At 42.3% G+C, this 22,057-nt stretch overlaps 1 protein-coding gene across 1 annotated transcript in view; it reads right to left on the reverse strand.

The window, feature by feature from the left end:
• Positions 1–173: 173 nt before the first annotated feature.
• The window catches only part of LOC137914269 (semaphorin-3A-like), a 47,775-nt gene continuing 25,891 nt past the window's right edge, over positions 174–22,057 (reverse strand). Inside the window, exons 5-20 of the mRNA XM_068757874.1 lie at positions 18,478–18,540; positions 17,740–17,859; positions 16,895–16,988; positions 16,549–16,668; positions 15,788–15,933; positions 15,085–15,199; positions 7,177–7,246; positions 4,822–4,966; positions 4,627–4,716; positions 4,240–4,369; positions 4,072–4,160; positions 2,870–2,911; positions 2,326–2,480; positions 1,727–1,788; positions 802–944; positions 174–626 (exon numbers count right to left, since the gene is read on the reverse strand). Coding sequence (XP_068613975.1) covers positions 174–626; positions 802–944; positions 1,727–1,788; positions 2,326–2,480; positions 2,870–2,911; positions 4,072–4,160; positions 4,240–4,369; positions 4,627–4,716; positions 4,822–4,966; positions 7,177–7,246; positions 15,085–15,199; positions 15,788–15,933; positions 16,549–16,668; positions 16,895–16,988; positions 17,740–17,859; positions 18,478–18,540 — 2,037 coding nt within the window. The remainder of the gene's footprint in view (positions 627–801; positions 945–1,726; positions 1,789–2,325; positions 2,481–2,869; positions 2,912–4,071; positions 4,161–4,239; positions 4,370–4,626; positions 4,717–4,821; positions 4,967–7,176; positions 7,247–15,084; positions 15,200–15,787; positions 15,934–16,548; positions 16,669–16,894; positions 16,989–17,739; positions 17,860–18,477; positions 18,541–22,057) is intronic.

Consider the following 22,057-nt stretch of genomic DNA (forward strand, 5'->3'; position numbering starts at 1 on the left):
GTCCGTTGTTGCCATTATAATGAAAGGATGAATGTAAATAAGTGCATGCACATGTTGCTGTCTCTGTACATACAGTCTGTGTGTCTGTCTCAGTGTATGAATGCGTGTTTGCGTGTCCTAGTGTGGGCATGAGCCTAGATGTGTATGCAACTTCCTGGTGTTCCGCACCACATTCAAGCGCTCCTTGGTGACCTCTGCTGTGGCTTGCTCCTGCTCTTTCTCCCAACTGCCCTTCCTCCACCTCCTCCTCTTCCTCCTCCATGCTTGTGCCTCTCGCCCCTTTCCTTCTCTTTCTTTTGCTCTGCCTTGACGTCACCGTGGCGACGGTGGTTGCGAGGAGGCCGGTATCCCAGTGCTCTGCAGTGTTGGCCGAGGTTTCCCGGATAAATTAGCGCCATGACGTCCTCGTACCAGGGCTGGGTTCCTGTGCTCTGATAGGACGAGCTTGACCAGGAAGCCAGCAGGCGATTGGCTGACAGACTCCAGACAGCCAGGCGGACTGTGACAGCAGTCCAGTGGTAGCCATGCTCTTCTACCTGACAGTGGTACACACCACTGTGAGACAGCTCAGCTCGACGAATCAGAACGCCCCGCTCGATCACAACCAGCTGGTCACCTGTTACCACCTGGAGAGGAAGAGGAGGAGGGACGGGGAGCGAGTGCAAGCTTTTATCTTGTGGTAGTATGTTCAGTAAAGTTGGTGTTGTTGGCCTTGTGAAAGATTTGTGTGTGTGCGTGCGTGCGTGTGTGTGTGTGTGTGTGTGTGTGTGCGTGTGTGTGCGTGTGTGTGCGTGTGTGTACCTGGTTGAGTTCAGGGCTGTTCTCTCCAGCCTGTTTATACCAGGTAACAGCAGCATGTCTGGACCGGGGTAGACACTCTAGGTATGTGCTGTTGCCCTCGGCAACCATCATCACCCTCTGTTCCGCCTCCACCTGTAGGCCAGCTAATTGAAGGTGAGAAAGAGATGTGACACATTGGCGATATGATTGTGTTGGATTCATTCTGTTTGATTGTATTTTTTTTAATGACAACTTGTTCTCTCTTTAGCTTCAATTATTTCAGTTCTGATATATTTTTTCGTCTTTGAAGGTTGAATCCGAAGCAAGCGGACCTCTGTTTGGGGCTTGAAGCTGCTTCGCCTCTCATCCGTAATCTTCTTCGGTTCTAACGGACTGTTGGTGAGTTCAGATGTTTGAACTCTGCTGAGGTCGCTAACACATTGAGAGTTGTTCAGGTCACACATTGACAGGAGAGTCAAAAGCACAATTGTGCATCATCGTAGTCGCAGAAGACACGAGTGGTTCGTTTGGCGAATGGAGCACCATGTGAATTATTAGTATTATTCTCAGTTTTGCTAAATTGAAAGTGTGAAAGGTGGTGATATTTTCTGGGGAGAGATACTAAGACTTCATTATCTGTGGATGAGAGGTCACAGTGGCTCCAGTTGGCTATCAATGGCTCCCCTCTCAGTCCCTCTTTCTTCTCAATGTGTATATTGTTTTCTGTTAATACGGTGCACTGCTGAGTCCTGTCCTGAATAGCTCTCCTGTGTTGTTGCATTGGCGGCGTGGTTGTTTGGAGTGCATGGGCCTGTAAACAGGGGCATCCAAGCCGCCACTCCATCAAGGAGGAGGAACAATCTTTTGAAGACAATCGTGTACATTTATTTAGGAGATGTGGTTGCAGGAAATGATCGATACGAAGCTAAATAAATGATGTCCTCACCTCCCTGTCTGACACACTGAGTCAGCGGATCCTCATCCTCCCCTAAATGACGAGCATTCCTCCTGTAGAAAAATAAATGACAGTCAAAAGAGGCAGCGATGCTAATTAAACATTATGATGTCAACATTCTGACAATTTTATGAAAGTGGAGCTAAACACTGTAAAATTGTCCTGCTGGTGGTGCTAAAGGAGAGGCTAGCGAGACATAGAAAGTACGTTCAAACATAATCATTTTTGCTGCATCATCGTTTGGCCTTTTGTACCTTTGTTTTGTGTGTGTACATTGTTATGTTGTTGGCACTACAGGAAAGGTGTCATCATTCATAACATTATCATTCACAAATATCATGGAAACATGTTTGTTCATTATGTTTTGAAACGGAACCACATGTTGGCCAACTGAAACACATGCTAAATGAGTAAAGAATGATGAAAGATCTGGATTAACATATAATGCTGCTCATATTTCAAAGTATTAACACACGTGGTTCACAGAGTGATCACAGAAAATCAATTCCATGCGTTTGTCCTTAAATGTTCATCGTGAAAGGGACACTAAACACACAAGTCACTGCTGTTGTGTGGATTAAAGGTCTTACCTGCGTACAGTGGGCATGTAGGGGCTGCAGGCCTGACCGTCCCAGGTACAGTAAGGATCTCTGGCCAGGCAGCACTCGGCACAGGCCTGACCGTAAAGCTCACACTGGTACAGGCCCAGCTGTGACACACCCTCGCTGGAGCCCACAAACAACCACTAAGGGAGATGGAGGAAATGGAAATAGAATGGAAGAGGGACAGAGAACGAGAAAATAGGAACATAATAAATGAGGATGAGCCAAGAGTGCATTTATTTTGTACCCATAAAACAGAGTCAGACAGCTGAACCGGATTTATCTTCACTCTGAGTCTAACATCTTGCTTACTGTAACAATATGAGTGTGTGTGTGTGTGTGTGTGCTGTATCTCTTTATTACTGCTCTAACTGAGGAAGGGTAACCATAGAAACTGGTGATGAAGCTGTCCTTGGAGATACAAAGTGAAGAGATGAGTGGTAAGTGTCATGGTGTGCGTGTGTGTGTGTGTTCGTGTGCCGAGCAGAGTTTACAAGTTTAAAAATGAGTTTCTATCTCCTTTATCTGTTACCTTTTTCTTTGAGAGTGACATGGCTGTCACTGGTGATTTGTGCTGCAAAGAAGAAAGAAGAAAGAAAACTGAGAAACACAATAAGAAAAGAACACAACATGAATGAAACACTCGGGATCACTTGTCACTCATGAAGTTCAGGACAAAAGCCAATTAGTGAACTGATGACTGAGGAACAATCAACTCTCATACCGTGTACATTGGCCCTAAAGCAGAGAGTAACTTACGATTTCACACTACTTTTCTTAATCAAGCATTAAAAAAGGCCATGAAATCCCCAAATCCCCGTCTAAGGAATGTTTTTCATATTCTAGAAGACGTTTGGGCCAACTAGTAGTATTTCAGTTTTGTCCTCATTAAACATTGTCTGTCTTTCATTTATTATATTAAAGGAATACAGATGGCAATGGAGTCTGTCGTGTCATCATTGGCACCATGAGGCTCAACAGAGATGTACAGCAGTCTTATAAAAATGGGAAGCACACAAGTGACATCACTGAGTGGCACCACATGCAGTAATAATAAGAGACATGTTGTGCAAACCCACAGAAGAGGCCACTTCCTCAGACACATCATTTCCCAAATTGGTGTAAAACCTTCTCTCTTTGTTTTGTAAATCGTACCAAATGCTGCACTTACAGTAATATTTTGGTGGTTTCGGGTCATTGCCATCCATACCTGCCAAATAATACGTCTTTCCCGTATTTTTGTACGGGAAAGGCGTATTTTTGATCAGTATGGCCTACTGGAGAAATTAGTACGGGGAAATCTGTGAATACGGGAAAATGTAAACTAAAGCAGGGATTCTGAAAATACCGAAAAATGAAAAACCAAGCCGCAAAAGGAGAAGTTATCGAATCTATTCGCAGCTAGCAGACGGACATCTCACTTTACACTTCCGCTGTGGTCGTCAACACATGCGCAGAAGCCACTTTTCAACGGCGATTTGACAGTTGAAATTACTTAACAGAGTAAGTTTAAGGCTTCTGACATTTTGCTTTCATATTATGAGGAGTTGGACGTACACCGATGAATATATGAAAGCCCCCAAAAGAACTTCTGAAAATCTGAAAAGCATTACATTTTGTATTTTTTGCAGAATGTGTCACTTTAATGGACACTGTTTTATAAAAGCAGTAGCAGCTGGGCTGAATTCTGTGAAAGGTTCCCAGTTTGAAGATGACATCATGTTTGTGTTATACCTGGAAGACCTGCAGCTGCTCCAGAGTGACCTCTTGGCTCTGACCGTGTTCTCTGGGTAGATGGATTGCTTTCAACACGAGGCCCGAGTCTGTGGAAAAAGGGGTTTTCCTGAAAGTTTAAAGCAACAAGCACAACTGAAGGGAAAATGTCCAATGTATGGACTCTACCTGTGCCAATGAACAGGACATCGTAGGTGCTGTCCACAGCTTCCACTCTGTCCACCACAAGTTTGCTGAACTTGTAGGGAACGCCCACTCTAACCAGAAGGGGACGCTCCCCGAGTGGCAGCACATTTTCCTGGAACAGTGTCAAATTTGATGTTTTGAATTATTCTGTGAATGCAATGCTATTATTACAAATACAGGGAAGCTGGGCTGACTTCTTGCATTGAGGACTTTAATCACATTGTTCATCATTGTTGGGTTAGCGTACTTCTGCCGAGAACCGTTGGCTCATTTAATTTCCCATTCCTCTTTTAAGAATTCGGATATATAGAGTATGACAAAACCTAATTCAATTCTATCTGTGCGATCTAATCAGAAGAAGTGCTGAACCTGCAGCAGCGGGTGAGTCCGGCTGAAGAAGATGACATCATCAGGATACTCTCTGGTTGAGCTGTAACTTCCGTATGTACTGCTGGGACACTGATGAATGACGGAACAGAGGGGGAAAATGCTTGGAAGTCGTTTACACTCATTGGTGCAATTGTTAAAAATGAACTTTCCATTTCCTTTTCACCATTAACTTACAGTTCCTGGTCGTGGGTAGGGCACCTTTCCTGTAAACTCTGCCCATTTATACTGAGGTCCCTCTTTATGCAGGAAGTTTCCCTTGAAAGCCCGAACCACATCCTCCATTCGATAAACACATACGGCTGAACCGTTCAGAATATCACTGAGGATGACCGAGGGGAAACATGCACAACTGTCAATCATCAAAGTCAGAACCTTTTCCATCTATTTTTGTGTATAATAATAGCCCAAGCATATCTTTGATTATTTCCACTGTAAGGTGCTCGAAGCAAAAGTAAATTAAATCCTAAAGTGAATTAAAGAGCTGTGAGTCATTATGGCTTTTCAGCTTGAATGCATCAATTGATTGAAAATGCTCCAACCCAAAGTCCAGCCTGGTTGAATGAGCTGCTTTTATTCCTCACCACAACACACCCCTTCTGCTGGAGTTCAAATCATGCTCAAGATTTTGGCTGAGAGTTAAAGGTTCCAGTTGGCGGACTACTAGAAGCAAAACCGGGAGAAAGGCTGTTTTGATGTGTCAAGGTGTTTCTGCTTCATCTCAAATGACTGACTCTGGGGGGAGGATCTATTTTCTCTCTCAACCACTGAAGTGAGCTGTAATTTTGAAATGTGTATTTTACTCAACGACACATTGAGCTACAGGGCATTAAACTCATATGTTTTGACAATGTGCAAATGTAAAAATGAAGGGAATATTTACCAGTGTGTCCAAAAACAATTTAAATCTGCATTAAAAATGTTTAATTTTGTTACAGAAATATTATGACCACTGTCTAAAATAAAATGACTGAATGGAAATAGAACTCTAACTAAGAAAATTAAATTACAGCTATATTCAATTAAAGAAACCAAATAAAGAGGGCACATTCAGAGTATGCACTTGAGAAACTATTCTGTTTTCAGTCATGAGTGCAGCAGACAGACGTTTCCAGCCAGATGCAGCGACCTCTCCAAACTGCAGTTCTGTGGTTGGAGCTCCACCCTGGGTGATGCCTTGGCTTTTTTATCTATTGCAGGCTGGGACTGCAGAGAATTTCCAAAGCCCAGAAACAGACCACTTCCCTGTGTCGCCAGCAGGAATGCCGTCATACTGGGGTCCGCCTCAGAAACTGGGCTATTCTCAGAACGCGAGATGCCATCGGTATGTTTTGGAGGACAAGAAAAACCTTTTTCATCTTTTGTTTTTTCCATCAAGTTTTTGAAGCCTTCTCTCATTAAAATCCAAATGCTTGAAAGACAATATATATATATATATATATCTACGGCCGCCGCAGCAACACAAAAAGAAGCTTGTATTTAGTCACACTTTAACGCGCCGACATGAGCGCCATTTCCTCAACGTAATGACTGGCAGTGCGATAACCTCTGTTTGCTACCTCACACACAAGCGTTAGATAAAGCAAATAAGTGTAATGTAATTTACATCCGTTCACAGTGAAAACAACAATTTGTTCTGTTCGAAGACAAAAGTAAATGATAATTATTTCCTCTATTATTTAAGCTACATTAATTCTCAGAATCGCATTATACTCCTGTTTCTAATGTACTTCACAGAATAAATTTAGGGTTTAAATTTACTGTTATCTCCTTAAAAATATCAATGTTAATTTATGGTATTTCTACTTTAAAATCCTGTTTCTGTGGTGGATTACGGACTTTCCGGTTTGGTCACTTTTAGGAAGCGTTTTCAGCTATACAAGAACATTAGATCAACCACTCATGACATCCTGATCTAGAGCTTAGCAACGTTTCAAATCTCGTGATCCAGAAAGTTGGAATTTAAAGCACCAAATAAAAATGCAATTCCATGAAATAATAAGAGCCGTCAGAAGGTGACACATCCCCCGAGTCTTTCTACGTGGCAGTGAGCTGGGAAACGATCGAGCTTGTGCTTGTGTTTTTGTATCATTCCGGGTACAACTTGTCAAGCAGGGAATACACAGGTTACGAGATGTGCTTCGAAAATGAGGCTTGCTCTTTTCTTGAGAATAGATATAAGTTGTTGCCATGGAAACTCCAAAAATAAAAGAAATCCGTAATCCCACAATAGCAAAAGGAAGCACATCTTTTTTTTAAATTTTATCAGTCGTGAGTGTTTTTATGTTTCAGGAAATCATACCAATTAAAATTAGCATAACGTTTTGTCACATTATCTCCTCTATAAATAACAGACTGTTACTAAAAACATTTTATGCTGTTCTTTATTGTACTGTATATGCAGGGGTTCTAAATCAATACCAGTGACTTCAGTAAATGTGTTTTTCAGTGTGAGTGATCTCTGTAGACATGAAGACATTCCCAGAGCAAGGAACAACTTACTGTCATGTTCTACTTTAAAGAGGCACAAACCTTGAAGTGGTAAACAGGCCGTAGACGAGAGGGTTCTTCTTGTCTTTCCCGTGGAGGACGAAGATGTCCTCTGGATCGAGAGAGAAAGAAAAGGATGCAGACATCAGGAAAAGGAGAGGAGGGAGATAAAGAGATGTTCCGCTTTCCCACAGTCAAATTCGTCATTGTGTCTTTACTTCTGTGGATTGATTAGTGTACAATGCGTAGGTGAGTGTAAACAGATTGTGTGTGTGTGTGTGTGTGTGTGTGTGTGTGTGTGTGTGTGTGTGTGATTAATAGCGCTGGGCATCCTGGCAGCCTTACTGGCTGGATCCTTGTAATGAACCTGAAGCCATTAATAACTCGTCGCAGCAGGAGAGCTGGATGCTGAGCCCACTACAGGAATTAAACACCTGCTGAACAAACGCACTCAGCCCATTCCCTCGGTCTTCATTCAAAACACCAGATCACGACACATGGCTCAGAATTCTCACTATGGTGCTGCACCAGCATGCAAAACCGTCACGTGGAGTGAGGCTTTTCAAGCCAAAATAAAACCAAACATAGAGGAACAAAGTGCTTTTGATGAATCACCTCCACCTCCTCCCGGTAAGTCGAGGTTTTCCAACGCCCCGAACCAAGAAACAGCCGTCTAACTCACTTTGCAAGGCAGATGGGTCGAACCGCCTGGTCCGTCAGGCAGGGAACCGTAAAGCTGCACGTCTACGCAAACGCAGAACGGGTCTAAAACAACTCATACAGGATGGATGAACCCATTTATTACCATCAGCTGACAACGGGCAGCTATTCACAAAGCAATGGACAATTTAGCGTCACTAATTCCACCATATCAAATGTTTTTGTGCTGTGGGAGGAAGTCAGAGGGAACCCAAAAAAACAAGGAGAGAACATGCAAATTGCACACAGGCTCCCTTGTCACCATCAGCTGGATTTGAACCTGGAACCCCTGTTGCTGTGGAGAGAAACGTCAGTCACCAATGAGAGGTTTGCTGTTTCTGCTGTTCCAGTCTACCCGTGCTGTTAATAGCCGAGGTGGTGATGACTCATGTTGGTCGGTGGTATTTGTGTAACCTTCTGTTGTCAGCTTCCGAGGCTGCTTTAGACGGTGCTGAAAGCTGCATAACGAGCACCAAGGGCTCGATCCAGCAAGAACACCAGCAGAGACGATCACTTCGCTTCAGAGTGCAACATTTTCTCAGCTCTGTGCCCTCGCACAGATTTTTTTTATAGAAAAAAAACCCGTCGCATTTTAGTGGTGATGGAGAAAGCGAAGCATATCACCGTTCCCACATTCCTATCATTCCTGTTGCTTCAGATGGCCTCCATGGAACTAATGCCCTGAAGGAAGTCTAATCTCATCTCTTCACACACACACCTACACACACACGCACACACACAAGCACACACACGAACACCCACCGCACGGTGACTCAGATTCGGGACCACGAACACATCAAACAAGAGGAAAGTTTTTATGAGGGCACGCATGCACGCACCCACATACATATACTCACTTAAATGTAAACCAGCCCGGACACCAGAACACATACACAAAAAATGCCAGGACCTCAGGGCCAAACAGAGAGGATTATGGGTACTCTGCAGCTTGCATTGTACATATTGTCAACTCCCTCCATCCCGTATTTAATGCATCACTATTTCATTATTACATTTTATTGAGTTTCATTTCTCCTCTTCCTACATTTGAAGAAAAATCTCTCCTCATTCCTGTTCCAGGCTTCAATTATATTCCTCCTGAACAGGCGTATTCATTCTGAATAATTGTTTTGAGAACATGAAAAACGTCTTTAATAAAATCGAATATTTAAACACCCAAATAATGTAAAACAACATGACAGATTGAAGAGACAGTTTCCTAGCACCATCATTTCATTTGAAGGATATCTGCTCGCCCTTTAGAGAACCTGCACTGCAGATTTTTGTGTTTCTGGCAGAGACAAACTGTCTCAATGCTGACTGTTGAGAATCGTTGGCTGCGCTACGGCCCAACGTTGCAGGCATTGGCCCTCTGGCTGCTGCAATGCACCACTGCTTTTCAGAATTCATGTGGAATTAAACGCCTTTCATTCTATTGGACCCTGGCAGAAAGTCTTTCAACATCATCACACCTGTTATTCATTTCCTGCTGGTGCCAATTTTAATCTCTGATTAATCGTCCTCATTCCTCACCCATAAATTGTTTGCTAACCACAAGGGATTACGACAACAACAACAACAACACAAATGCATGGAGCCATGAGTCTGTGGCTCACTAACATAATGAGACCGTAACAGCTCTATAATTAGTGGAGTTCCTCAGAGTCACTTAATCAATGAAACACTGCGCGCAGCTTTAAATGCACCACTTTGATTTTCCTCGTTTGATTTAATTATTTCCACCGTGAGGTGTAAAAACGATTGATGGAAACTCTAACGTGTTTCCATCAGTAACAAATTTCAGTCATTCATTTGCTTTGCTCATTAAACCTTGGGCAGTAGAACTCCTGGCCTTATAAATTGGCAGGAGACATTCAGGTACCACCAAAGGGTCGGTCAGTATCAAACGAGTCAGAGCAGCCGCCTCATTCATAGATGCCTTTCATTGAGTCATGCCACTAGCTGCTAGTCGCTAGTGTAGCTAACAGCAGTGTCAAAAACACTCTGCAGCCGTGAAATATTGATTTATTGTCGATTAAGTGTAAAAAAAAAAAAAGGTGGAACGAAAACCTGGAAAAACTTTGGCGCATGCAGCCAGAAGGAAATGTTTCTTTTTCAATCACATCGCAATTATTTCCAGCTCAGCTTGGCGAAAGGATTCGGACTGTTCACCGCGTGATGCGTCTGAATCAGGACATGAATCCTGCCTCGACTTTATCTCTCATCTGCTTGATTCATTAAAGTGCAGCGACTTCAAGTGTCGTTAATCTTCAACAAGGGAGAGAAAGAAAAACAAACATGTATTCATCACAGACACTGAAAGCAGAATAAAGATGCCTGAGAAATGCTCTATCCGGCTGAGTCAGGGTGGACGTCTGATGATTTTTTACTTTGCAGTTATTAAATAAGTGAATTCCTGTTGCAGTTTTGAAACACATCATCACATCATTTTCATTTCTCCCTTTTTTTGGTGTCTTCTTTCTTTCACTGCCAGACAGCTGGCCACCACCTCACACTCAGAGAAATTCCTTATTCTGAGCTGTTTTTCTTTGTCCTCCTCTAAATTGTCTTCTCTCCATTTCTTTGTCTCTTAATCTATTCATCAGGTGCCGCCCCTCCCATCCACCTTTTTTTTTTGCTCAAATCCACCTGGATGTCCCAGGATCCTTCTGGGTGTCTCGTTCTCTTTGTTTCTAAGTCTCCCCACCCTTCCCATCTTTGTCCCTCCCACTCTCTCTCCCTCACTCTCCCGCTCTCTCTCTCTATCTACTCGTCCATCTGTCTGTCTGCTCCATTTTTTTCCAGACTGTTGTTCTTGTTTCCTCTTCTGTAAACAAAAGTGGATGTTCTCCCCTGAGGGTAGATAGTGTTGTCTAGCCCGCAGACCTGCAGCCACAGCCCCTATCTCCCCCTCCTCCTCCTCCTCCTCAGAATCGTCTGGCTGTAACCCCCCCCTCCAGACAAACGCCCCTATCCTCCTCATTTTGCAGATATTCTCTTTCCCTTCCTCCCAGCACAGCTTTCCAGCATGCCAATATCCAGCTCCTGGTTCCTCCACTTTATTGTCATCTTTCTGAGCACTGTCCCTGCGCCTTCTTCCTATTCACTTACATTCATTGTCTGGTTCTTTAACCCCTTCAGCAATTAGCCAGATTTTTTTTCCAGCCGATCCATCGGGGGGGGGGGTACTCTGACACACTTTCCCTGCTGTTATTCCCATCTTGATGTCTGCAATCTGCAAAACTGCAACCTGTTTAAGATTGTAAATGCATTTTAAAATGTTATCCCTCCTCTTCCTCCCCTCCCTGGCCACCTCACTGCTACTCTATCATTCCCGATTAACCCCATTCTGTTCCTTCTCTTCTGCCTTTGTCCCGCCCATCATCCCTCACACCCTTTCAGCTTCATTTCACTTCACTCTTGCCCTTCATGTCCTTCGAGGACAGACGCCTTTGTCTGACCGTTTTCTTTGTCTTCTTTATAAATGTTGCCTTCTCTTCCCTCACTTTGTCCTTCTCACTTTCTTGCATTGTAGTTAAACTCATTTCTTTTTACAAAGTGCTGCCATTGATCCTTCTTTACTTTCAAAACTGTTCATAAACCTTTGCATTGAGATTTCTGCAGTTCTTTCACCTTTTTTTAATCTTTATACCTGTATCGTGAAGTTCTTTGTGTCACTTTCAAGCTTCTTAATTTTTCCTTTCTGAGGAACAACGTCTCCATGCCAACAAGAGCTCATCCGCCCTTCCTCTTCCTCTCTTCACCATTCACCTCATTATCTGTTTTTGTCAATTCCTTACTTCTTTCACTTAAGCCAAATTAATGTCCACTCCTCTAAGTGAGTTCTCCCTCTCTGCCGTCTCCCTCACATTTTTGGGATAATAACCGTTTAATAACATTTATCTTCTTCTGCAATTATTTGCCTTATCACCTTTTACATCTCCTCCTTCTTTTGTCTTGTTTTGTGTCTTTGAACTCTACTCTATTCCTGCGTCTTACTTCTCGTCATCCCTTTCTCACTCTTGCTCTAATCCCTCTAGGTTTTATGACCGCCCCCTCTCACTTTACCTCTTTTTTCCTCCTCTCCTTCTGTCTCTCCTTCTGATAACATGCGTTTTGTATTTTCAGTGGATATGGAAAGCTCAAGTGAGGCATCAGTGTATTATTACTTTTCTAGATTTTCATTCAATATTAAACAGAAAATGCAACTTTTGATGATAATTAAATTGTAAACTGTGGAAGAACTTTCCTCTGCTTTCGTTAAAAAGTCGTGGGGATCCTTGTGGCGCAGTCATTGCTGTCAACGGTTCATAAATAGACTGAAACATTTCTTCGCTGCCCCTCCAATCTCATTTTGAACATTCTGATTCCTCTCTTATTGAATTGTTTTAGGCTGTTGCCTGATAACATGCTGTTGCCTAAAACAACAGCCTCCCAGAAGGGATGCTCCAGCATTTAAGCATTGGAGCGTTGCAAAAACTAGACCGGTGACTAATCTCTGGAAACAACTTCACTGACTCCAGCCACACTGGATCTGTAAGGAACCCACACAGAAAAGTCAAGTGGATTTGAACCTGGAACCTTCCCGCTCTGAAGTTGAGGTCTCAACGCTTCATCCAAAATATGAGTCATCAACTAAAAAAATATGCTCAAGAACAACACACTTTGTCCGCACCTTCTCTTAGATACATATTATGGAATTTAGTCGATCAAGTGATAGTTAAAGGGTTTGGAAAAATTATTGTTAGCAATAAAGCTTGCGATAAATGAACTTTCTTAGCTAACTTGTTATTGATGCTGTTTAAGATGGATTTGCCCCAAATCAGGATGAATTCTTTTCACCTGTAAAAACAGCATCAGGAGTAGAACCCAAACACACACACGCACACACGCACACACACACACACAGCCAGGTGGGAGCCACTGCTCTGGTGCTATGAAGGACCGGCGGAGGACTGCCAGGGATTTATGGGATTTGTAGTGTTTCTGAATGGTGAAGCATGGTATAAACAAAACACTGACAGCATTCTTAACCTGATGGCTTAATCTCCTGTATATGGCTTTGTGGTTTTGTGTGTGTGTGTTTAGGTGTGTATGTGTGTGTTGAAGTGCATTCACAAACAAATTTGGAGAGGCCTTATCAGATGTGTAAAAATGTTGGGTAGAAATGTTTATGTACTCGACAAGTCGGAACGGTCTTGTGTACACAGACAGGCTGAGGCTTGACAGCTGTGTAACAGCTCAAAAACTATGTGTGTGTGTGTGTGTGTGTGTGTGTGTGAAATGCTTTATAATGTTGCGTGTTTGTGTAAAGATCAGACTACATTACAGCGTGTAATTTATTTGTGCATAAACGTCACTCTAATTGTGCCTCTGTATGCGAACAGAGGAGTCATGTTGTGTGGAGTCTTCAGCAAAGAGACATTCCAGCCACGATTTGCAAGTCTTAAACAATTGTAGCAGAAGTCCCAGTGGCCTGACGGGAACGTTACTGGCACGAGTAATCAGGTGGGTTTCACTTCCATTTGGAGTGACTGGCAGAACAAGCTAAATAAGACCACAGCCCAGAAGTATTTGAACTGGATCAGTTGTATTATGAATCTTACTGATGACCATATAAGGCATTTACTTACGTCCCCATTGCTTATTTAATTATTATACTTATTATCTATCTCAGGGGACAATGTGAAATGCCGTCACTGTTGAGCACAAAATTAGGCTTTACATTAGTTTTCACAATGGATAAGATGATGATGATGATGACCTCCTAAGTCACGGTTCATTGGTTTGACTCCCATCTATGTTCAAAACTCTGTTACTGTGTTTTACGCAGTATCTAAGAATTCCCCTACATAAAAACATGGATTAATGCTTCATTCTAACCAGACTTAATGTGAGCAACATAAAATATATTTTTCATGTTCCATCCCTTTGGCCTTGCTATATTTGGGGTCTCTCGCCCACACTGAGTCGACCAGGGCGTGGATTAAGGAGTTGTATTTGAGGTGTTTCAAAGAAGAGTGACGCAGCGGTAATCGGCCGGGCCCATTAATCATAGGATGGTCTCTGCCAGCTGTCCTTTTATGAGGTTGGAAAGATTGAGAACTGCAACTGGAAACCACAGTGTGGTTGAAGCACAGAGAACAGAAGTCGTAGGTTGTAATGAAAAAGTTGTTCATTAAAAGTGTCATGGCTGAGCCAGAGAACATAAATGTCTGGGTTCCATTCAAAGGAAAAAATATCTTCATAGGATCTTCATTTTTCAGAGTTATATAAGCTTTTAATTTAATTTCTCATGGTATTCATGTCGAGGTGTACACAGACACACACACACAACTCACTTCTACGGACTGATTCAAACGCTTCTCAAAAGCTTATAGGGGAGTGCACAAAGTAATTGATTCACACCTTCTTTAATACAGTATATTTCAGCACTTAAGGATAATCAATATTCTTCAGTTGCCTATATTGATGATTGTGATCTATGTGTTGACACTTAAATTTAATTTAACCCCATCTGAGCCAGACAAATGAGTGGAAATATATTTGGGGAAAGGCCATATAATTCCCAGCACTATGTAACTGAAGACAACTCCGTGTGGGAGCAGGCTCTTAAAACACCGACACCAGCTGATCAGCAGTCAGTCATGCACTAACCGTAACGGATTGCCACCACTGATGTGAGTGAAGGCTCTGAAGGCCGAGGGTGCAGCGCAGGAAAATGCAGAAACATCCTAAACATGTGCTTCTGTAGTTATGGACTGATGAGCAAACAGAGGCTAGCATACTTCAAACGGTCCTGCTAATGCAGAACAGCTTCTGAGGAAACACTCAGAGCCAAGCCGAGGGCACTGGCATGAGTTCCTCATAATGAATAAACCACAGGAGCCAAATGTTGAGGCCAGTTGCCGTGGTTACAAAGGCCGAGGCATGAAGACCAACCCAAGCTGAATGGCAGGGCTGTTGATCGCCGTGGTAACAGTGGAACTCGTGTATGCCGGTGCATCATGTAAGCACAGTGAAGTGCTGGCTGAGCACCTCTAAGGTTCTGTGTCGCCCCCAGATCACCGGAGGCCAAATCGTTTTCTTAGACAGAGGAAAAAAAGCAAATAACAAGTGACTGAACTGAGAATTGTTTCCCTTCTGTCGGTTGAACCAGTGGTCGAGGCTTATCTCATGTGATGAGTTTCAAAATGTGCAAACGCGCATGTAATCTGATTGTCCGATGATGCTGTTTAGGCGTCTACTCACGCAGCTGATCAAAGTGCGTCTGTAAGCCGTCCGGTCCCGGCACAGAACACACCAGACGAGCCTTCTGGAAGGTGCTCCACTTGTTGACTAAACTTCTCTGGCCTCCGATGTCATTCTGCAAACGAGAAGCGACAGAACGTTCCAGAAAGACCTCCGTCAACTTCCATTCAATGATCGCACATTCTTCTCTAAATTTGTCAATCTATTTTGTAGCACTGGACCAAAACAAGTTTGTTCAGTGTAATCATGGTCATGGGATTAATCTTTGACAAACACCACTCGACGTTTTCACTTAAAATCAGATGTTATGATAAATTATCCAAATCATGTGTGGATCGTTCCAGTTCTAAAATGTTTCCCGCAGACGTGAAGACATAAACAGACAAAAACATTCAGCCGTGTTTACTCGTGTCACATGAAAGGAACACAGCGCAAACATTCATTTCAGTATCACAGGCGAGCAGAACACACCGATACCGACAAACAGTCCCGTATAAACAGACTCCACGAAGCATCGAGCCAAGAGGAAAGTCAATTCACACGCAGTTGATTTTTACATAATAACACAACACAAACACGCACGTACGACCTTATCAGGAAAACTTGTGTTTACTGAAACTACAGTTGCACATGTAGAGTTTTATGATAAGAGACGACACGCAGACAGACCTCATCTCGATCGTGCTCTAACAAGCGTCCGTACCTTGCAGACCCGTGCCACTCTGGAGTAAAGCACCTTGCCGGCTGCACCCTCTGCCTCTTGGGCACGCTCAGTGAAGAACAGGTAGACCTTATCGTCCTCTGGGTTATCAGTCTCAGACAGCGGCGATACCTTCACAAACTGGGCATCTGACGGGAAGAAGACAGGGACATGTTTAAAATCAACCTCCGATCAATTCAACCCCTGAGAGAGGATGCACATAGATAGAATGCAGATAGAGCAGAGGGACGATGAAAGCGCGACAAGCCTGAGAAGGAGTGGACGTGTATCTTGTTTTGTTGTTGTCAGCAGCAGACATGGCCTGATGAGACATAAACTGGACATGCCTGAGATAAATTCAGAGATTTTTGATTTGGAGCAAAAGATATTCAGTTTACTGTTCTTCAGAATAATCAGTTTACAGAAGAAGAAGCAACGAGAGAGACGGTTGCAGAATTTATTCACTTGCAACAGACCAACACCAGTAAGTGTATATCAGTTCTAAACTACAACACACATGAAAGTCATGAACATGGGAAACATTAGGAGCCCTGGGTTCGATGCCAGCAGTAAGCATGTGAGCCTAAAGCAGCTTTTCTGAATAAGAAACGGTTGCAATGAAAGGGCGCTCTTTGCTGCCTTCTCAAGAAGCTCCTCGAGCATGAAAACCTGCTGTGGCTTCTGAAACTGAGCGTTGGGTCCGTTATCAAGAGTATGGATTGTAGGTTTTTGCATTTGCTACTCATGGGATTTTCTTGTCTTACCCTGCAGCCAGATGGAGTCGTACTGCTCGGTCCGGATGACGTGACGGCTGCCGAGACTCCGGAAGAAGGCAGAGTCCCGACTCATGAAGTCTGAGGTGATCCCAGCATACAGCTCTCCATCTGCATAGTGTAACACCAGGAGTATTCTTAGGTAAAGGCAATATTTAGTTTTTATTATTAAGTCTCTGTTGGATAAAGTCAACTGGATTTATAATTCTAGTCCACTTGACTTTGTTCAACACAGAGATCTACCATGTTCTGGATGAAAGAGAATCTCCAAAGACATTTTGAACTTAATGCTTAATGTTTTACTGCAAGTTATTCTCATAAACACAAGACAACTTACCAACTACAGTGGAGGCGGTTTTCTGGAATGGATCGTAAGGACATTTCCCTTTCCCGCACTCTGTCTGGCTGTAGGGGAGATGCTGGCGTTCAGACTGGAAAGGAAAGGAAAGTTGTCACTGAGATAAAAGAGGAGAAGATCAGCTGAACATAAGGAAACAAGATGGAAAAACAAAACACACATCCAAAAAGGAAGAACGGGAATAATTCCACTACTTGAATCTAATTCCATCTATCGGTATACATAATACAATGAGAGAATATGACTTTTTTTCAGTTTAATGCTTTCATATATTGTCACTATACGACTTGTAAAAGTGACATTGGTGATAGTATATGTAGTATATTTGTTATCTTAGGGTTTCTTCAGGGGCATAAAACGTGTCAAATAAAAAAAAAAACTGGTTTCCCCTGAAGTGCAAACACACTGACAGAAGGTGCATCATGTGTGTTCCGGACAGAAAGCAGAGTGAACCTGGCTGATATGAAGGCATGGGGGTTGACACAAGCACAATAACTCAGCTGCTGATAGAAGCTGGCGGGTGCATGCGTGGAGGCTGGTAGCAGGGAACTGGAAAAGTGTATGGATTTTATCATGCGTGTTTGTATGTATAACATAATTTAAGCACTCGTCTGAAAATGCTTGACATTAGTTAAGAAGTTACAGCTGTTTGATGTGTTGCAGAGGAATAGAGAGAAAAGCAAAAGAGTATGTCCAGGGAACAATCAGCCTGAAGAGGGGAAGAGTTTAATATTTTAGTTAAAACTACACAGACACTCGTAGTGAACTGAGCTTCCTCATCCAGTCTCGGTGGCTTGCACCGTGCATGCTAATAGCGATCATACCTGTTGGAAGACGCTGGTGGCTATGAAAGCACATCGAGGGTTGAAGGCCCCCGTGCCACAAACGTACAGGTGAGTCTGATTGAAAGGCTGCAGGACCCGCAGGAAATTAGCACACTCCAACTAGAGAGGAAGGCAACGAGTGAGATTACAAGGAGGAAAGTGTTTGGAAATGATGGTGGAAAAGCAGTAACAATCACATCCGATGCTATTTCATGGCGTTAACCACAGCCAGCTTTCACACACTAAAGACATGAATCTCTCCTGCAATGATCTTAGCAAAATACATTTATTTTGTCAGTGTAACCATTTATTTTACTTTGTCAAAAACTGTGCGGCATTTGTTTTATTGTTAACTAAATCTAGCACACAAATGTTGATGTCCCTGCCAGAAACTGAGCCATCGTTGTTTATTGATCCCAAAATGAATCAGATAGCCATGGATCATAATCCTTCATGCAACTCTCTTGCTTTATTGTTGCAGAACTCTTTATACATTATCTTGTATGGTCGAAGGAAAGAAAAAAAAAAAACAACGAAAGCAGCAGGAAGAAAATCGATAAGAGAAAAAGCTGACCTGCCACCCACAGATAAATCTGTATCGGATTTTATGTAAATGAACTTTCATCACAGAGTGGCTGTTAACCTTCCTTTACGGTTACACATAGTAGTTAGAGCCATATGTTGCTTTACTGCTTAGACAGACAAGTGCTTGTGCGTCTTGAGTGTGTGTTGAGTCACCTCTGGATCCTTCCCAGCCATGAGACATTCTTGGACACGGTCTGGACTGGCTGGCCAGTACAACTACAGAAAGAGAGCAACAGAAATCAAACAATGAGACAAGGAGATTTAATATATATATATATATATTGAACTCTAAATTGCTAATAAAAGGCTTTTGGCATTTAGTGTGTTTTCACAGGGAAGTGAGAGAGATCCAGCAAATTCACTGATGAGATGATAAGGCAGGAGGGAGGATTTTAATACCTCTTGAGAGGCAGGATGGAGAAAATAAAGACCAACTGGCAGCTCTGTTGAGTCCTGATGATGAGCCAAGCTGTCAAAGCAGCAGTGATGGCGGCACCGTGAATAAATAATCGACTGACTGTGACTCTCGTCACAGCTTCTGCACAATAATGCGGCTTTTATCATTAATAAGGGTGTAAGAATACACATATTCTTCTGTTAAATAAATCAGAATGTACAGAATCATCCATCTTGACAGAGAATCTCTCATTGCTAATCATCGCATTATTATTTCTGTGATTGCACCAATTTAATGTTGTTTGTTTACAGCAGTAATTTATGGCTGGTAGGGTTAGGAAACGTTTTGTTTTTTTAATTCTGATGAGTGAAAACGTTTGAGTGAACCTTTTAAACCAACAGAAAAGTAAAAATATTTGATGTCTATTATGGTATTTTTTTAAGAAGTGCAGCTTTCTGGCTAGCATGCAAAAATGTTTGCTAATGTCTTTTAGTTGGATGGTTTGCCCACATAAGTGCTTGTCTCTTCATTCCGTCACCCCCCGAGGTCCAGTTAACTCACCGGGTATGTGAGTTTTATCCACAGTCTACAACTATGTATTATCTGTACAAATACAAGCATCAAGCATACACAATAGCCCTGCATATATTAGTTTTTTAAGAGTCCAGAACTTTGCAAATGCTGAAACTGTAGTTTAATTGCTTAAAGACTGCGAAGACTATGAATCAAAGGCAAAACAGATTAGATGTTTCAAGAGGGCATGTGATGGCGTTCATCCACTTCTTAAACTGTCTGAGTGACTGTTTGTAACAAAGCTCTTCAATAATCTTTCACAAAGGGCCTGTCTAGATTTGGTGTTTGAGTGTCTGCTTACTTCAGAATAAAGAACTGAAGTAATCTAAAAAAAAGTGGAATATTCTTCTGCTTTCATGTCGACCCAGCAGAGCAGGAAACAAAAAAAGTCATAGAAAAGGAGAGAGAGAGAGAGAGAGCGAGAGGCGAAGTTTCGTGTCAAATGGTAGCGACTTGACTAATCCAAATATTTCCCCGAGTCAGTCATCCCCTCCGAGATGACGGTGAAGCAGACACCGAGTTGCCCTCACTTACCTCAACATTCCACACATGCGGCACAGATCACTGTGGAACATTTTTGTTTTTGTATTTTTTATGTATTAGTAGTAGCAGTAGTAGTATTTTTAAGACCCTGCATGATTGTTGATACACTGAAACTAATTAATGACACATGAGAGTGGTTTTGTGGTTTCAAGGCAACAATTTATTCCTGGTATCCAGTCGACATTCTCTGATACAGTCATTCCCGCAGGACCCGGTGCGGAGCAGTGATGATCAGATTAGATAGGTAACCATGTTACCCCTATCGCCGCATACCACACACTGAAAGGAACGTGGACCACCAGTGAAGGAATCTCACGAGGCAGAGACTTTTAATGGAAATGTACCTCTCTGTGAAGGACGTGCTGACTGTCAGCTTATACAACGCGAGTCCAGATAGGAAAAAGACATCGTGAATTCTGAACAAGAAAAACTGACGATAACAAACAATGAACTGGAGTCAGTCCTGAATGCTTACAAGGAAGGAAAAAAATGGGAACGACACAAGTAGTGAGAATGATTAAAGAACTGCATGCAAGAAGCCACACACATACACTCAAACCCTTGTTGACCCTTTGCAGTAATGTGGTTTCCAGCTGTTGACTCACACAGAGGGAATGGTTTCAGTTTTTTTTTTGGTCCAATCAAAAGAAAAATGTGACTGACTGGAACCGCATCATGTTCGGCACACTGCATCAACCTGGGACGGACTGAACAAACTGGTCTCGTGTCAGTTTCACCGTCCCAGTTTTACTGAGCCAATAGAATCAAATAGAGTCATTCAAACTACACTGATAAAATGCTCTGGATGTCACGACAAGAGAAATTAAACAGGATGGTATAGAATGGCACTGTTAGGAGTTTAAATACCACAAGAGAAAAAACGTCACACAAACCGTAACAATATAAACAAACTATAAATACTGTATGTACAAATACATAACAGTGCAGCGAGCACAGAGAGCTATGGCTTGACTATCCCTACCCTTTTGTTGGCTGAGTGCCTGCCTGCATGGGTGGCTGGCCAGCTTGGCTGCTGTTTGTCTGCTTGTCTAACTGTTTGGGTCTCTGAGAGCTTGTGTGTTTCATCTGACAGATGAGGGCATTGATATGATCTTGCAGGTCAAAGTTAAAAAATTAAAAACTAAAATTGCTGCTGTCATTGTCTTTGCTGTGACTCGGCAAAGCCTTACAGTGTTAATCTGGTGGTGTGAATGCCACATTTCTATCCGTAGAAGGAAATTAGACATGACACAAACGCTATACCTTATAACTAATAAGTCTTAACAGTTTTCTCCTCTGGATTTCATGTTCAGATGAATGTAAACATTGCTGTGTTTTCTGCTGCAAATCTTTCCTCAGGGCTGACACTCGTATGAAAAATGTTTACACTCATGTTGGGCATGCTTTGCATCACTGGTGTTGTGTATCCTGACAGGGTTTTAGTGTGCATCAACATGAATAGCTTAGTCTCATTGGGCCATGTAGACCATGTGGAGTAATTTATTTAAAGTTTTATTGGTATCGTTACATGAATTCGATGAATTATGTACGAAGGACTTTCAACGGAAACAAGACCGCAAGGGCTTTTTTAAAATGTTCCTCTTAGACAGGGTGTTTGACTGTACTTGTACTGTAATACATGCTATTGTTGACTGTACTTTTACTGCTCTAACATTCTGTCTAATAAATAAACGTATATCCCACAACATTAGATCGCTATATTGTACCAAACCACTGACTGGGATAAGAGATCTAAATAGATTACAGAAAATAGGATATTACATTCACAGACTGCACACAGGTAACTTTGATTATGTTTACAGTGTAGAACGTAGGCCATCTATCCCTACAATACATTATAATTTAGCTGTTCATGTCTAAAAGCGGATTATCCCCTCAATGTGGAGTTCAGCAGTAAATGTGGAGGGGGAGCGGTGGAAGTAAAGATGTGGAAAATGTGCAGAATATAATTTGTGGCCTAACGAGAAGCTATTACTGTATACCGCTAAGTGTTTTTCCTTTTATGGAAATTTACAAAAGCTAGGCAACAAAGGAATTTGTCATAAATTTCCAGAAATATCAGGCCTTAAAAAAATTCACTGTGACACTGTAAAGATGTTTTACTAAACTGATAGACTGGGAGTAATTGGAGAGAATTGTGATGTTATGCTATGTTTCTAAGTCGGGAGACAAAACGAAGACAATACGTGATATTAGTGC

The sequence above is a fragment of the Brachionichthys hirsutus genome, unplaced genomic scaffold (genome assembly GCF_040956055.1).
Source record: "Brachionichthys hirsutus isolate HB-005 unplaced genomic scaffold, CSIRO-AGI_Bhir_v1 contig_301, whole genome shotgun sequence".
NCBI classification, from domain to species: domain Eukaryota; kingdom Metazoa; phylum Chordata; class Actinopteri; order Lophiiformes; family Brachionichthyidae; genus Brachionichthys; species Brachionichthys hirsutus.